This window comes from Myotis myotis, unplaced genomic scaffold (genome assembly GCF_014108235.1).
Source record: "Myotis myotis isolate mMyoMyo1 unplaced genomic scaffold, mMyoMyo1.p scaffold_m19_p_11, whole genome shotgun sequence".
In the NCBI taxonomy this organism is placed as follows: Eukaryota; Metazoa; Chordata; class Mammalia; order Chiroptera; family Vespertilionidae; genus Myotis; species Myotis myotis.
This window is the reverse complement of record NW_023416315.1, coordinates 58,380,420-58,397,811: the sequence shown is the minus strand read 5'-3', so window position 1 is coordinate 58,397,811 and position 17,392 is coordinate 58,380,420. Positions and strand designations below refer to the sequence as shown.

Sequence of the window (17,392 nt, the reverse complement as noted above, 5' to 3'; positions counted from 1 at the left end):
CGTCTCCTCAGTGAGCCAATCAGAACCTCGCTTTCTACCCCAGGGATTTGGGAAACGGAAAAGACCTCGACCTGTTCCTGGGGAGTAAGGCGGGGCCGTAAATGAGTGACATTTCAACCCCCCAATGGGCAGAGCGCTAGGACCTGCCCCTCTGGCGCCCGGGCTAGAAAAGAGCGTTGATGCCGGGCACAGGGATGAGTCCTAGGCGGCACTGCCGGCCCGGCTGCTCTGAGGAGCGGGTGCTGCTGGTGGCCTCTTTGCAGGTGAGTGGTTTTGTCTTAGCATGTTTGCTGTTGAGAACGTTCCCGTTTTTAAAGGAGGTGGCGTTTTACCCCGGAGTGCGGGAGGCCAGTTCCTTGACTCTGCCGGTTCTGCCTTTGAATCTGGCGCTCGCTCGTCTGCCCCTCAAGGGCCAACCCTCACGCGTGCCCCGGGTTCCTCTCTGCTGTCCCTTTCTCTGAATGAGCCTGTCTGGGAGGCACAGGTGCGTCAGCTGGAGGGAGGACTCGCCTTGGGAGTGGTGTCTTGACGGCAGGAATAAACAGGAATTGAAGGGAGGGAAGATCACCTCCCCTGGGCGCCTGGCAGAGCCCCGTCAATGGTGGGGCTGCAGGAAGGAGGCTCGGTGCCCTCGGGGCCATGCCACTGTATTTAGGGCGATGGCAGACCTGCCCCTGAAAGTCGAAGCAGACAGAAAAAAACCTGAATGCCGTGAAAGGAGGAGGAGGTGAATGTCTGAAATGGTTTTCACGGAGCGCTCAAATCTGGAGCCAAATCACAGGTTCTTAAAAAAAAAGTTAAGTGTGTTTCCTCTCCTTTCAAAGGCGTAGGGGGCTGCATTGCTAGAGAAGGGCAAGAGAAATGCATAAGGGAAGTGAAGTGCACGGTTAAGTTTTGAAGGGTAATGGGTGGTTAGAGAACTTATTATAACTCCCATTCGCCAACCGTCTAGCTCTCTTCCAAATTGTGGAGCATTGATAGCTTGTGCGTGGGACCAGAAAGTTAACTGACGGAATGCAGGATTCGGTGGTGGAGGGGTGGGAATCAAACAGTATCTTTCAGCAGAAGCTGCTAAGATTTTCCGTTTTGAAAGCAGAACACATGTTTCAATTTGCCTTTTATTTTAAATCGGACTCCCCTGAGTCCAGGGACCAGGTTTTATCCATCTCTGTCTTCTTGTAGCACCGTAGATGCTCTTCCGTTAGTGTGGACTTACTTTCGAGAAGCATCATTCAAAACAAATGGTGTAGTGAGAGGAGCTCTGAGTTGCAGAGTCCAGACACCTGGGTTTTAGTCTTGAAGCTGTTGCTATTTGTGTGATCGTAAACAAATCGTTTCAACTCTCTGACTCTTCATTTTTGCATCTTTCAAGAGCAGATGCTGCCTTGGATTATTTCTGAGGTCCATGCCTGTGTTAAAGGTCTGTTTAAAGTGAAAATGATTAGACATTTTCCACCACAAGTATATAAACATAATCTCGTTGCAGTAAATCCCGTACCAGTCTGTTAGCAAATAAAAGTTCGCAGCTGTGAGGGTAGTGTTTGTTCTTTTGTGTCTACATTTAAACCAAATGGATCCTAGGAGAAACTTTGGACATTTACAGACGGACCATTTTACAGAGGTACAAACGTACTAGTAGAAAATGTCATTTTTTTATTCCATCATCCAGCGGCAACTCACTGTTAATGTTTGGGTAGATCTTTTGGTGTCTCTTCCCCTTTTGCTTCCTACAGTTGGTTGAAATTCAGTGGCACCTTCCGTTTTAAGTAATGACTGATACATCTACATTCAGCCCTGCTTTCACCTTTGTGTGTCTGGTGCCCACACATGTTTGAATTGATAGGTCTTTTGAATATTCTTGAAATGAAATCTGGTGTGAGGGAATGTTTATATGGGGAAATAGGACTAAAAGAATTACCTAACAAAAAAATCTTTCACTGAAACTTGGCCACAAATATGGAAAAAACATCCTTTATAAAAATGTAAATTAAATGTTAGCCACCTCATTAAAGCATTTGGACTGTAGTATTTGGTATACTTCTAAGACTGTATCTTACCATCAACTTTACCACCCCCTCCAACATACACGCACACACACACAATTTGATTTCATTCCTCCTTCCTCTACCTAATTTAACTTTCTTTACCCAGCCTCATTTTATTTCCAGCTTTTGCTTCTGCTCATGCCATCAGCAAGGTAGGATCATCTTCAAGGGCCTGAGGTCTGTGCCAGTCTTCATATGTTAGCTAGAGTCTGCTCCATTCAACCCAGAATACCTCTCACTTTTTGGTAGTGTGCTTCACCATCATCTCATTTAGTCTTCCTAATAGCCCCCTGAGAACAGTAATTTCATTATCCTCTTTTTGGATAAAGAACCTGAACAGGCTGAAGTTCAGGAAATTTAAATAACTTGGTCAAGGTCACACTGTCAGTAAGTAGCAAAGCTGGGACTGATATCCAGGTGTCTTGACTTAAACTTTTGGGGTTTGGTGGAATAGTTTATGTTGACAACAGCTACTACTCTGGGGAAATAAGTAGCCAGAGATAGGAAGGAGGTGTCATGAGTGAGTACTGTGTATATTGGTGATGCCTTGCAGGCTGAAACTAGCAACATGAAGACCAACATACATCTCATCACAAAAATATATCTCTTAGCTGTGAATAGGGGTTCACCTGCTATGGTTTGTTTCCCTTGTAACAAGTGATCAGTCACAGCTGTTTGTTAGTAGATGTAAAGTTGGAGAATGACAGGGTAATATTAGTGCCTAGAAAATACCTGTGATAGCATTTGCTCCTGGTAAAGAGGTATTCTTCTAATGCAACTACAAATGGAAAAGTTACTATAAAGCTATAGGAAAAGTAATAGATGGTGGAACACTAGGTACTTTTAGGTACAGTCATGTTTGGACTTTTAATATTGAGCTTGATTTGGGGGAAAGCATATTGTGTTAAGACTCCAAAGAACTGAGCTCCAGATTTCATTTGCCTTAAGAACTGTTCCTTTTCCTTTATCAGAAACATGGTTAACCTCTCTTTGTTTCTATATCCTCAAATATATAGCCAGCCTATCTTCTGTAGAGTTAGGTTCCTAATGCAATGGGAGTTGAGTTTCACATTGAAGATTTGGACCAGGGAAAACATCTGAGTGGTCTATGGTGGCATTTGAATAGTTAATATTTAAGGATAAGCTTTGGATCATAGCAACTCTTGCTCTGTATCCCTTATTTTCCATACGTCAATATTATATCATTGATCATATTTCTTACTCAGTTTTTGGAAACAAAAAAACAGAAAGCAAACTAAGTTTTTGGGCTGGTCTTTATCTTGTAATTTTATCTACCTGTTTATGAATTGTCATACTGGGATATTAGACATTATTACTTTTCGAATACCTGAGGAAGGGAAGAAGCAATGTTCTAGGAACATTACTTTCGAAGACAGGACAAGCCTCATTTATGGTGGAGATGGGGGAGGTATGTGAAATTACCTGGTTTAATTATCAGGAGTAGGAGGTAGCAGCAGGGTTTTTATGCTGCATTTGTTGAAACTACCTAGAGATTCTGGAGATAGTGTAGAACAGTGATGGCGAACCTTTTGATCTCGGCGTGTCAGCATTTTGAAAAACCCTAACTTAACTCTGGTGCCGTATCACATATAGAAATTTTTTGATATTTGCAACCATAGTAAAACAAAGATTTATATTTTTGATATTTACTTTATATATTTAAATGCCATTTAACAAAGAAAAATCAACCAAAAAAATGAGTTCACGTGTCATAGGTTCGCCATCACTGGTGTAGAAGTAACCTCAGTAAATACAATGCCTTGTGTGTGCACCAGTCATATATATATATATTAGAGGCCCGGTGCACGAAAATTTGTGCACTGGGGGGGGGGGGGGGGTTTGTCCCTCAGCCCGGCCTGCCCCCTCTCACAGTTTGGGAGCCCTCAGGGGATGTCCTACTGATGGCTTAGGCCTGCTCCCCACAGGAGGCCACCGGGCTGATCAAGGGAAGGCACCGCCCCTATCACCCCGCTGCTGCTGCCACTGCCGGCCGTGATGGCTGCCTGAGCCCCGGGCCTTGCAGCTGCAGGAACTAATGGCTGCGTGAGCCCATGGCTGCCTGAGGCTGTGGCTGCGGCTGCAGTGAGCCCACAGCTGCTGTGAGCCCTGGGCCTCGCAGCCGCCTGGGCTCAAGGCTGCCTGAGCTTGAGACTGCCGTGAGCCCCGGGCCTTGCAGCTGCTATGGTTTTGTCCAGATGGACATTCAGATGGATGTCCAGAAGATGTCTGCTCTAATTAGCATATTACCCTTTTATTAGTATAGATATACCCTCTTCATCCTTGCCTTATCTAAAGGATACTAATCTTAAAACATAATTTCAATTTTATAGTGGCATTTATGGAAAGAATATTTTTTACTCTGTAGCAAATATATGTATGGCGAAGGGTATTTGAAAATATGTCACTTGCAGAGTGTGTTTCCTTTGAATCATCTATTTGTTTCTTTATTGCCAAGGCAATTGCATAGCACCTCTTCCTCAGCAAGTATACATTCATTTGAAGTTTGAGTCATTGTGGCAATTTATGAAGATGTCTAATAGAAGTAAAGTATGTCAAAATGACAGATTATTTTTTGAAGTTGGCTAACGTGAATAATTTTTCCTTCTAGTGTTTTCTTTAACCCATTATTAAATAATTAAATTAAGGAAAAGTAAATACTCAGACTGATTTAAGTGTTCTCAGTATTGTATTCTGTGAAAAATAAATACAATTATGAATGGGATTCCATTACTCAAGGTACTTGATGTTCTGGCCAAGAATAAAATCAGGTAATATAATAATGTTGGGATTATTCTGTGACCAGATGCTTAAAGTTTCAAAACAGTGATGCAATTAGGAGATGAGAGAATGGTATCCTGCCAGGCCAGGTATTGGCAAATTAAGGCCTTCTGGCCCACTACCTGCTTTAGTACAGCCCACAAGCAATGAGTGGTTTTTACATTTTTTTAACGGTTGAAATAAATCAAAGAATAACAATAGTTCATGTGCAAGAAAATTACATGAAATTCTAATTTCAGTGTTTATACATAAAGTTTTATTGGAACACAGCCTCATTTATTCATCTGTGTATTGTCTACGGCTGCTTTCAGCTACAATGGCAGATTGTAATACCATATAGCACAACAAACCTAAAAAAATTACTATTTGTTCTTTTACAGAAAGAGTTGCCAACACCTGAGCTAAGCTATAGTGTCTTTCACATTCATCTTCTTCACATTTCAACAGTCATTTTCTTAGTGCAGGTCTTCATTGTATGTTACCAGAAATTATTGCAAAATCCTCAAAAGTATTCATATCTTTGGTTTTTCTTATCTCAATTTGTAAATGCTGCCTGATTCTCCTAAAATACACATTATTAAACCTTTAATGATGTCCCAGTATTTATACAAGAACCTATATTCTTTGGCACAAGTACCTGCAGGTACTATTCAGACTTATCTTTCTAGGCTAGTCTCCTCCTATTTCCTCGTTGTACCCTATACTTAGGGTGATCATATAATTTTCCAAATGGGACATTCAAGTGTGAGAATGTTTCTATGATAATTATGTTGGGAAATAGGCCTAAAGCAAGATTGCTCTAGGTAAACCAGGACATATAGTCACCCTACCTATTTCCAGTAATTTTGAATGAGTCACCATTTTCCATAAGTATCTGTTCCCTAGTACTCACTATCCCCTCAGACTAGAATGCCTTTTCCTTTTTCTATAAATCTAAATCTTGAACATCATTCCCAAACCAGTTTAAAGAGTGCCATGTCCATGAAGCCTTGCCCAGAAATAATCTTTTTCACCTCCCTTACGAATGGAGTGTTTCTCATGATGCGAATTACTGTCTGCTTTAGCAGTACGTACACACGCACACATGTCACCCTTCCCTAACCAGTTCCTTGAAGACATATCCTTGTTGGTTTCTATAGTCCTCACAGGCTCAAATGGGATTTGCAACACATGTTTGAAAAATGAATTAATTAACCAGATTTGGGAGACAGTATTTGTGGCTGTCAACTTATAAATCACCAATTTTAATGATATTAAGTAGTGAGGAAAGTTGGGTTTCTAAGGACTGAGGACAGTCTTGGGTGCCAGTGTGGCAGAGTGCTTCCAGGCATAAATGTAGGCTTGATCTGTGTCACCTTGGGCAAGTGAGCCTCTCCTCAAAGTTTCTGCATCTGTAAAACGGGACTAATCACAGTACCTCTCCATAGAACAGTGGTTGAAGATTCAAATAGTCTAAGCACATGGTGAGCACTCCTTGAATGTTAGTGGCTATGACATCATATGATATCTTCAGCATCATAATACTATTCTGGTGGGTAGGAAAATACAGAGACCTAAGACCAGGGCATAACAGTAGAAGAGCCTGGAAAGTACAGCATTGAAATCCTAAAGAATTTTTTTCCTTCGTGGAAGTAGTCAGCTGCAGAGTGTGAGTTCCAAGAGAAGATGTTCTCCACTTAACTAAGAAATAGCTAATCTGCAGTTTTTTGAGAGATCATGTCAGTAGAGTGGGCAAGGCACAAGTTAGGTGTCAAGAGACTAAAAAAATAATGGCTAGAAGAAAGGAAAAATAGCAAAGAAGAAGGGGCAGGAAGATGAGACACAGTCATATAAAAGTAATTTTTTTTTTTTTTGAGCCATACCATACTTTAAAAAGAAAGGAGGCTTGGGGTATGAATTCACTGACCTGTTTTGCCTTTTTTTGGTATAAAGTAAATCATCAACTAAAATTAGTGCTTAATTCAAGTGTCAAGGGATAAGTGAGGAACCCTAAGAACCAACTCCAAGGTGGTGAGCTTTACCAAAAATAAAACTTGATTTTGAAAAAGAAGTTTTTAAATTTGAGGGTGGAGAGTATATATAGAGGAGTATATATTCTTAGTATGATATCTATAAGTTGGGGTGACTATTGCCCAGTTTGACTTAGTGCAATGAGTTTTTTCTCAAGAACAGCCATAAGCTGAGCCCTCCTTTATTCCTTTCATAAAATGCTGCCTGGGTTTGGAAAGACAAGCCGTGACTGGATATGTTCCTAGGAAATGAAGCCAAATGAGCCCAGATCCTCAAACCAAGACTCTAAAGTCTTCAGTGGTGAGATAGGGAAAGCTCAGGGATCAGGGGGAGAAGACCTAAAATTTGCCAGTTAGTACTGTATGTTTTTGAACAAGTTAATTGGAGTCTCTCTCTGTGTGGAGATTATGGCCATTCATGAACATACTAAATTGTAAAGGCTACAAAAATATAATGGATGGTTTTTCTTGGCACTGGCTTTGCCACTAAATACACTGGGATTCTTGAGTTAAAGCTTTCTAACATCTCAGGCCTGCCAACTGACTGTTTTTACTTTGGCAATTACCACCAAAACTGTCAAGCCTCAGCCTCATTAGCACAATATAATCATTTTTGTCTAACTTTTGAGTCATTCAACACACCTCAAGACATATACCTAGGTTGCAGGTTTGATTCCTGGTCAGGACGTATATGGGAGACAACTGATCAATGTTTCTCTCACATCGATGTTTCTCTCTTTCTCTCAAATCAATAAAAAACATATTCTCGGGTGAGGATTTAAAAAAGAATTTTATCAAGCTTATATGATGGAATGATAATATTTTGAACCTATAGGGTTAAATAAAATATACTATTAAAATTAATTTTACCTATTTTTAACTTTTAATATGGTTTTAGAACATATATGGCTTGCATTATATTTTGACTGGACACAGCTGATCTAAAGGATGACTAGACATTACTGAAAGCAGCGTGGGACTGAAGTGAAGTGAAAGTGGAGGGGAGACAGTGATGGGCTGGGAGAGGGTTCTGTGTAGTATGTGTAGAGGTCCTGAGGCAAGAAAGAACATGGCATGCTCAAGGAAATAAAAGAAAACCCAAGCCTTGCGGGTCACAGTAAGGACTTTGAACTTTATCCTCAGATCAATAGGAAGTAATTGAGGGTTTTAAATGGGGTACTTAGTTTTCAGGAAGTTTGCAGTTAATAAATGAGAGCAAGAGAGCTACAGCTGAATATAGCAAGATTCTCATAATCATCCCCCCCCCCCGCCCCCCCGAAAAAAAAAGGAAGAAAAATGAGATGGAGGTATTTGGTTGGGAAATACCATTTGAGAGGGAGCAGGACCCTGCTCACCCATCACCTGCCCCTGTTTCCGCTCCAGGATATGAGGCACAAACACCCCCAACTAAAGAGAGAAGCAGACAACCGGGAGATAGTTTGCATTCAGTTCACTTTCAGCTTGGTTACAGCTCAGAGCCGGAGGAAGCATTCCAGGAAGAGTACAAGGTTGAGTGGGAGTTTGATTACAGAGTTGGGACTCTGCAGGCTGGTGGCAAAGGGTTTAGTGAAGGAAGGACAGGAACAAGGAAGCCCAGTACATAGGGGATTAGAGGGTCTGTTTCTTGAAAGAGTGTGTGGGACAATAACAGGGAAAAGCTTGGATTGGAGCCTGGAGGCTTGGGGTCTGACCATCTCCTGGGGTATGATGGCCTCCCCACTCATCTGTGCCAGGAGGACATTTCCCTTTGTCACAGGTCATACACTAGCAGACCCAATCCAGCATGCAGACATGTTTTGTTTAACTCACATTTAAAAACTGTATTCAAATGAGTCGCCAGTATTTGTATCAGGTATCACATGAAAATGCGCATTTCCAGGGTTTTTGACAATTGGAAGATCTAGGAACCCCAGTTCTTCAGCCTCACAGGGAAGTGGGCTGGAGCTAAATAGTAGCTACTCCTTTTTTTTTTTTTTTTTTCTATAATGTAAACGTTTAGGAACTGAAATTATTATTTTTCTTTTTTAAAAAGGACATTTATGCTAAAAATAAAATGGAATCCGTAGGCTCTCTGTGGTCTGAGTCTAAGTCTTGCATTCTCTCCAGTCTTTGGTTTCAGCAGTCCCATTTTCTTTCAGTTCTTCAGAAAAGTTCTAAGAGTAGCACCCTTAGTTCAGTGAGACCAGGATATACAAAAGCTTCGTCCATTTACATAGAGTGGCGTCCATCAGAGAAGCATGTATCTTCCCTGCAGCTCACCACTGTTCCCACCACCCCTGTAGCCCAGCATCACTGCTTTTACACATCTGTCTATCTGGTAACTGGGACATGTGAGTTTGCAGGCCATGCCCTAAACTTTATTCAAACTGACGACGAGTGTTGATGAACGCTTGGTATACCATGAGGATTAAAATCTTAAAGATTGCTAACTTTAAACCTCAACAGCGCCTTTGTAAATATTTAGCAGTTAATTAAATGGGAAAAGTCAGTTGATAGCATCAAGGACGAGAAAGGGAAGTGACTTTTAGTTTACCTGAGATAGATGCACTAGCTTGGGACCTTACTCTATATTCACTCCCTGTACATGAGTGAGGGAAGGGTATGTATTTGTATAGTCTTTGTGGCTGTAGGACTGTTTCTCTGCTCCAGTGTATATATTTTAAGGGGGGGGGGGGGGCAGAGAAAGTGGTTTATTCCTTAAACAAAGTAAGCAAATGCAGCAGATTAAAATACTGCAAAGCTGGTGGTAGGTGCCTGAGTGTTCCTGCTATATATATATTTTTTTATTCCTTTGGTAGAGTTCATAACCAAAAGATGAGGAAGTGCTTCTGCCTACAAAATTTGTCCATCATATCCCTCTTCATCTGAAGGGAAATAGCTCATTATCGTAAGAAGAGTTTTCTTGCTTGACAAGACAAAGTAAGGGCTGAGGCAGAGGGACAGTTCATAGCTTCTTTTCTCCACCCCCTCGCCCCCCCACCAAAAAACAAGACAATATATGTTATGAGAGATGGATTCAGTTTCTGATGGGCCTAAAGCTTCTACTACTTGGTGGATTAGGGCTCTTTAAAAAAACAATGCAAAAATACCTTTCTTTTGTAAATTACACACACACCCATGTGAATTCATTATTCGGTCTCCCCGTGCCTTAGAAGGTGTTTGTTCCAGCTTGAACTTCATTAGTGTCATGATTATTCTGCTCTGGACACCAGTAATCACCTAGCTAAATACTGCCCGCATGCCTTCATCCCACTCTCTGTTCTTCTGACACCCTGCTGCCCCTCTGGGCTGAGGGTAGAGGCATCACTGTCCCTCTGGAAATTCTCAGTGAGGACCTTCAGCTGAGCGCCGAGCTCAGGCTCTTCCAGTGACCTCATGCTTTTCTCCCTGCCCCACATGTGCTAAAGCCTCAAACCTGGTGCTTGACAAGAAAGGGAAATCATAAACCCAACTGCTGGAGCCTTTCAGCTTGCAAATCACCTCAACCTGCTGCCTTCCTCAGGTCCTCCGTCTGCCTTCCTCCGAAGCCTAACCTTAAAGCCCTTTCCCACCTTCAGAATCTTTAGGAATTAGTAAAGAAAGGAAGAAGCTAGCTCCCGATTCCAGTTAACTTTGTCCCTGAGGGTTATATAACTGTGGCTGAATCACAGTTTTCGTGGGACGGAAAATCTGCAGCTAATGGAAGTTGCCAAGAGTGGCAGAAGACCAGGCCCCGATGTTCATGTAATCTTTGCTCCCCAGTGTGGCAAACGCTGGGGTGGAGGTGGAGAGTGCTGGGCATGTAAACCAAACGGCATTTGTCAGTGAAGATACGTCCGCTGCAAGGTGAGCGAAGGCAGGCCGACGCAGCCAGGCAGCAGAGTCCTGGGAGACAGAGTGGCCCAGCAGATCTCTGGGGCAGCAGCTTAACTTAGCAAGTTCAGAACATGTTTTGGTTGCCTGCTCCACTTCACTAGATTCTTCTCCCGCTGAGATGTGGCTGGTGTGTGTAGGACAGTTGAAGGGTTGGGAGGAGGAGGAGGAGGCAGGGCCTCCTTATCACTGAGCTGCTTCTCACTCCTGCAGACCTGCTCCTGTAATCTGTTTCTACACACAGCAATTGCTCAGCTGCGTGCATTTGATAACTTGTTTTGCATCCGGATTTATTCCTGCCAAAAGCACTATCTCGAGGCAGGTGAGAGATTATTTAGGTGAATACCATGTTTGGTGTTAACATCACTTTAAATCACTTTTAATGTTGTTTGAATGTTGAAACTTAGATTTTCTTGTATGTGGTGTAGCCTGTGGCATTGAGAACTAGTTGCCAACAATCATTGATTTAAATACCAGATAAATGTGGTGGTTTATTGAATTAACATGTTTAATGACGTCTTCAGTGAGGTGAGGCTGGTAAATATTCTTTTTCCACCAGAGGAAAAACAATGAGAAGGATGCTGTCAATCTAGAGTCTGTTACTAGTCATCTTTGTAGACATCTCCACCTCATTCTGGTAAAGCCTCTCTTCTGTAAATAAACTGCCTTTGATCTGGCGGAAACGCAGCATGCCATTAGAATGAAGTGTTCTCATTATTTTACATCATGCAATTAACATACTATCTAGCCATCAGAAAATTTAAGTCAACTAGGTTTCCTGTAATTAATTATCTGTAGAATATGCCTTTATGTGCCATAGTGAATGAGTTGCCGGATGTCTGATATCAACCTGTTTAAAGGAATTGCCCTAGTTTATTTTAGAAATTGGCTGTGGTAAGGTTGTGCTTCCTTTCCCAGGTAGTCAGCTGAATGAAGAATATAACTTATGCGTTTTGTTTCTTCTCTTTCCAGATGTATTTCTGTCATTGAACATTGGCCCCTTTGAAGGCACGAGGGAAGCTCAGCCATCAGTATGTCCAAGTACAAACTGATCATGTTAAGACATGGGGAGGGTGCTTGGAACAAAGAGAATCGTTTTTGTAGCTGGGTGGATCAGAAACTGAACGACGAAGGCCTGGAGGAAGCTCGGAACTGTGGGAAGCAACTGAAAGCGCTAAACTTTGAGTTTGATCTGGTGTTCACATCCGTTCTTAATCGGTCCATCCACACAGCCTGGCTGATCCTGGAAGAGCTAGGGCAGGAGTGGGTTCCTGTGGAAAGCTCCTGGCGTCTGAATGAGCGTCACTACGGAGCCTTGATCGGTCTCAATAGGGAGAAAATGGCTTTGAATCATGGCGAAGAGCAAGTGAGGATCTGGAGAAGAAGCTACAATGTGACCCCGCCGCCCATTGAAGAGTCTCATCCTTACTACCAGGAAATCTACAGCGACCGGAGGTATAAAGTGTGCGATGTACCTGTGGATCAACTGCCACGGTCTGAAAGTTTAAAAGATGTTCTGGAGAGACTCCTCCCCTTTTGGAATGAAAGGATTGCTCCTGAAGTGTTACGTGGCAAAACCATTCTGATATCTGCTCATGGAAATTCCAGTAGGGCACTCCTGAAACATCTGGAAGGTACCATCTTTATGCTACTACTTATTAGAGGTTGCTAATGTTATTGTTACACCTTACTCTGGAAAGGACATGCTGTTTTAGCTAACAATGCACAGTTTACATAATAGACTTTCCTTCCCTATTCTCTTTGGTCACTTTGGTCTTTTAAGAATCATTTTGTTCTAGAAGTAAAAAAATTCTCTTTTCTATTCATAGTATCTGGAGCAGTAGCTATCAAACTTGAGCAAGCATCAGAATCACCGGGAGGGAGAACTTGGTCTACCACAGGTTGCTGGCCTTGCCCTCGGCATTTCTGAATCTGAAGGCCTGGTGTCCCAGTCTAAGAATTTGCATTTCTGAGAAATTTTCAGATGTTGATACTGCTGCTGGGGGTTCTCCATTTTGAGGATCCTGAACTAAAGCACTATGTAGCTTTGTTATAGAAAGATAAAAGGAGGCTAGGGTGGGGAGAGGTTTCTGTAGAAATGTTATTTGAAGTAAACTTATCTGAGTCTTTCAAGATCAGTAAAATTATCTAGACTTCAGTTTTGCTCATGTTCTTCCAACTTAAAACAATTGTTGCTGTGTTTTCAGACCTAGGTGTCTTGAACAATTCTTTTGTTCTAGTCCTCTCTTTCCAGAGCAGGCTTAGTCCTTAATCGGGAGAAAGTTGTGGGGGAGAGGAGGATAAAGAGATAGCTTATTGGAGATAATCAATAGCCTCAATAATGCTCAATGTTACATTCTAAATGTATTGTACAATGTACTGTATTGCTACCTGTCTCTTAAGTTAACATGAACTAAATGAACTCTTTTGAGGACTCAAGCTCACCATTTTGGGGCATCAGTGATTGCACTGTGAAGTTTTCAGGGCATTTCTCACCCCCCTTTCTCCCTTCACTAAGTAACATTATCCGGTTGTGCTTTTGGAGTGATCTGCTCTGTCTGGTGTTTTCTTGTCTATCAGCATGTCAGCAGTTAACTTACTGATATTCTAGTGCATTTCTCTAACATCCCTTTTCCATTCTGCTTTACTTTTCTATATGGGGCTGTGAGAAATGAAAGGGTTAACCTCATATGTGAATTAAGTGAAAATAGGTTGTTGGTAACAAAATAAAGTGATCTTTATAAGATTTTACTGTAAACTTTTTAGCATGTGTTTTTTTTAGCCCTAATTTTTATAACATGGCCAACAGCCAAATCATTACTCGTATACCTGCATCCATTAGTTGTGCAGAAATCTAAGATCTACAGACTTTATTGGCTGTTAAAAACTTTATTGTCTAGACATGGCGCTCGCTCTGTTTGTATGTGTGTGTATATATCTTATTTACTCAACTATTTATATAAAGGGTTCTATTCTTCCTTGTTCAGAACAGATGTTTGGTTAAGTGATATATAACTTCATCATTATTGGACTATAGTACTTTATTGTTTGAAGAAGAATTGAGGCTCCTCTTAGGATGACAACAGCAGACTGAAATTCAGAATTTCAAAGTTTCTTCCAGAAGATGTACATGCCGTGTTTCTTTTTTCAGAGATGGAACTTAGCTCTCTTTGTGGCCAGGCACCATTCCCTAAAGAAAATGTTATCATTTGGGTCCTCTTTGCTTTTTTGTCTTAGCTAGGAAATCCTCCCTTTAAAAACAAAACCCTGCCATTTAGTATCATCTACTCTCCTATCTTCAGGTTTAGATGTCTTTAAGATTATTCTTTAGCCCTACCATAGCTCATTCTAGTGTTCCTCTTATTAGTGCATTGATGATTTAACTATTTGTTACTGTTCTTTTTTGAAGGAAGTAGGATGGTTTAACAAATGGTGCCAAAGAAAAGGCAAGCTTACACACAGAAAAGTTTACTTTATATATTTAAGAGAGGTTTTGAAACCATTAATAATTTATTGAGAAACAATTAAATGGTATAGCTGTTTTGGAAAACAATCTGGCAGTTCTCTGACAGGTTAAATATAGAGTTACCGTATGATCCAGCAATTCCACTCCTAGGTATATATCTGTTTTAGTTTCCTAGTGCTAATGTAACAAAATACCAAAAACTGGATTACTTAAAGCAACAGATGGTAATTTTTTCATAGCTTGAGGGACTAGAAGTCCTAAATAAAGATGTTGGCAGGGTCATGCTCTCTTAGTGGCTTTAGGAAAGAATCCTTTAATGCCTTTTGTACTACCTTCTGGTGATTGCTGGAAATCTACAAATCTGTTCCTTGGTTTGTAGATCTATCACTGCAAACCCCTGTCTTCACTTGGCTTTCTCTCTGTGTATATCTCTGATTCTTGTCCAAATTTCCCCCTTTTGTCCTTACATCAGTAATACTGGACTAGTGCCTACCCCATTGGCCTCATTTTAACTTGGTTACCTCTATAAAAAACCTATTTCCAAAAAAGGTCACTTACCGAGGTATTGGAGGTTAGGACTTCAACATATCTCTTTATTTGGGGGGGTGGGGGGGGGTGGGGGGAGTGTAAGGGGATAGAATAGATACTAAGATAATTGAAAACATATATCCATACCAAAAAATTTAAACAAACCTTAATAGCAGTATTATTCATGGTAGCGAAGATGTGGATGCAACCCAAATGCCCATTAACTGGTGGTTGGATAAGTTAAATGTGGGATGTCTGTACAATGGAATATTATCTACATATATAAAAGCCTAAGTGACTGTCCGACCAGTAGCTATGATGTGCAATGACCACCAGGGAGAAGACGCTCAACACAGGAGCTGCCAAGCGACAGCAACTTTGCAGAGTGCCCCCCTGCACTCCAGGACCCCTCGGGGGATGTCGGACTGCCAGCTTTGGCCCAATCCCCGTAGGCCAGGCTGAGGGACCCCACCTGCCAGAGGGACCCCGCTCACTCCACAGATGGCCTTTGAGTTCCGGCACCGCCCCAGGTGCGGCCGGCCAGGGAGGGACCGTGGGAGGTTGGCTCCAGTGCATGTCTGGCCCATCTTGCCCAGTCCCACCCTGCCAGCCACCTTCTAATTAATTTCCTTTCAATGTGCACGAATCTGTGCACCGGGCTTCTAATTCAGCAATTAAAAAGAATAAAATACTGATACATGTTACAACATGGATGAACCTCAAAATTGCTACAATAGAAGAAACAAATCACAGAGGATCATCCTATATAATAAAAGGCTAATATGCAAATAGATTGAACGGTGGGACAACTGAACAATTGGTTGCTATGACATGAGCTGACCACCAGTGGGCATGTGCGGAACATGGTGGGCGTTGGCCACGGTGGGATGGTAGAGCAGGTGAGCGAGGGCACCAGACCAAGACAGGGTACCAGTTGCTGTCATTGGGGCGAGCCTCTGTTGGTTACTGAAAATTCTTTGCTTCTCTGTGCCATGGTCCCACCCGGCGCTTGCACCTGCTGCTGGCACCGGAGCCTCCACTCACACCCACTGCCAGTGCCAGCCTTGCTCACACCCGTAGCTAGCGCTGGAGCAGCCACTCACACTCGCTGCCAGTGCTTGGCGCTGGTCCTGATCACGTGGCTCCATCAGTGGGTGCAGGTGGCAGCTGCTGGCCCTGTTCACCTCTGAGGGCTTCTCCACCTCCCCCTGCTCCTGAGGGGTGGTCGAGGCAGCAGCTGCTGCTCGCACCCACTGCTGGCACCAGCCCCAATCACTCTGTGCCGTCAGTGGGTGCAAGCAGGGCTGGTGCCGTCAGTGTGTGGTGGTGGGAGTGTGGCTGCTGGCAGACAGGGGACCTGGGGCCAAGGTGGGAGGGGCTGGGCGAGGGCACGGAGGATGGGCCGATACCCGCGCCTGTGCCTGCTGCAGCCTCGTGGACCACAGTTCAAGGTGCACAAATTCGTGCACTGCGCCCCTAGTATATTTTAGGATTCTATTTCTATGAAATGTCCAGAATAGGCCAATCTACGGAGACAAAAAGTAGATTGTATCTGGGACTGGGGTGGAGGTGAAGGAGTGCATGGAGTGAAGCATGACTGCTAAATAGGTGCAGGGTTTCTGGTTGGGGTAGTGGAACTGTTCTTAAATGTATTATGGTGATGGTTACACAAGTCTGAATATATTAAAAGCCATTGAATTGTACACTTTAAATGGGTGAATTGAATGATATGTGAGTTATCATTGAACCTGCAAAAATAACTACATTAATGGGACTGAAAGATGAAAGGATTTGACATTGGCCTAGAAAAAAAAAGTTTAGGGCAGAAAAGCATTGAGCAGACTGTCAAATTACAGTGGGAAGGCTGGGAAGTGTTGGAGGGGGAGGGGGTAAGAGATCAACCAAAGGACTTGTATGCATGCATATAAGCGTAACCAATGGACACAAGACACTGGGGGGTGGGGAGGGATGAGGGCATGTGCCGGGGGGTAGGGGAGGCCGGGTGAAGGTCAATGGGGAAAAAAAAAAGGAGACATATGTACTACTGTCTGTAATACTTTAAACCAGTGGTTCTCAACCTGTGGGTCGCGACCCCTTTCGCGGTCAAATGACCCTTTCACAGGGGTCGCCTAAGACCATCCTGCATATCAGATATTTACATTATGATTCATAACAGTAGCAACATTACAGTTATGAAGTAGCAACGAAAATAATTTTGTGGTTGGGTCACAACATGAGGAACTGTATTTAAAGGGCCAGAAGGTTGAGAACCACTGCAAAATAAAAATTTTTTAAAAAAGTGATAACAAAGTAGAAATGTGTGGATGTAAAGTATCCTATATAATAAGAGATGGATATGCTAATTCGCCCAGATATGCTAATTAGCCACGGCTGGATATGCTAATTAGCCACGACCAGTATGCAAATTCATCATCACTCTAACACACAAGATGGCCAGCAGGGGAAGGCAGTTGTGGGCGATCAAGCCAGCAGGGGAGGACAGTTGGGGGCAACCAGGCCTGTAGGGGAGGGGAGTTGGGGGGATCAGGCCTGAGGGGAGGGCAGTTGGGGGGACCAGGCCTGCAGGGGAGGGCAGTTGGGGGGGACCAGGCCTGCAGGGAGGGCAGTTGGGGGGGACCAGGGCTTCATGGGAGGGCAGTGGGGGGGGACCAGGCCTGCAGGGAGGGCAGTTG

The 17,392-nt window shown here is 42.8% G+C and overlaps 1 protein-coding gene across 1 annotated transcript in view; it reads left to right on the top strand.

The window, feature by feature from the left end:
- Positions 1-122: 122 nt before the first annotated feature.
- The window catches only part of BPGM (bisphosphoglycerate mutase), a 28,699-nt gene continuing 11,429 nt past the window's right edge, over positions 123-17,392 (top strand). The window contains exons 1-2 of the mRNA XM_036328637.1: positions 123-263; positions 11,678-12,339. Of these exons, the coding sequence (XP_036184530.1) occupies positions 11,739-12,339 (601 nt within the window). The 5' untranslated portion in view covers positions 123-263; positions 11,678-11,738. The remainder of the gene's footprint in view (positions 264-11,677; positions 12,340-17,392) is intronic.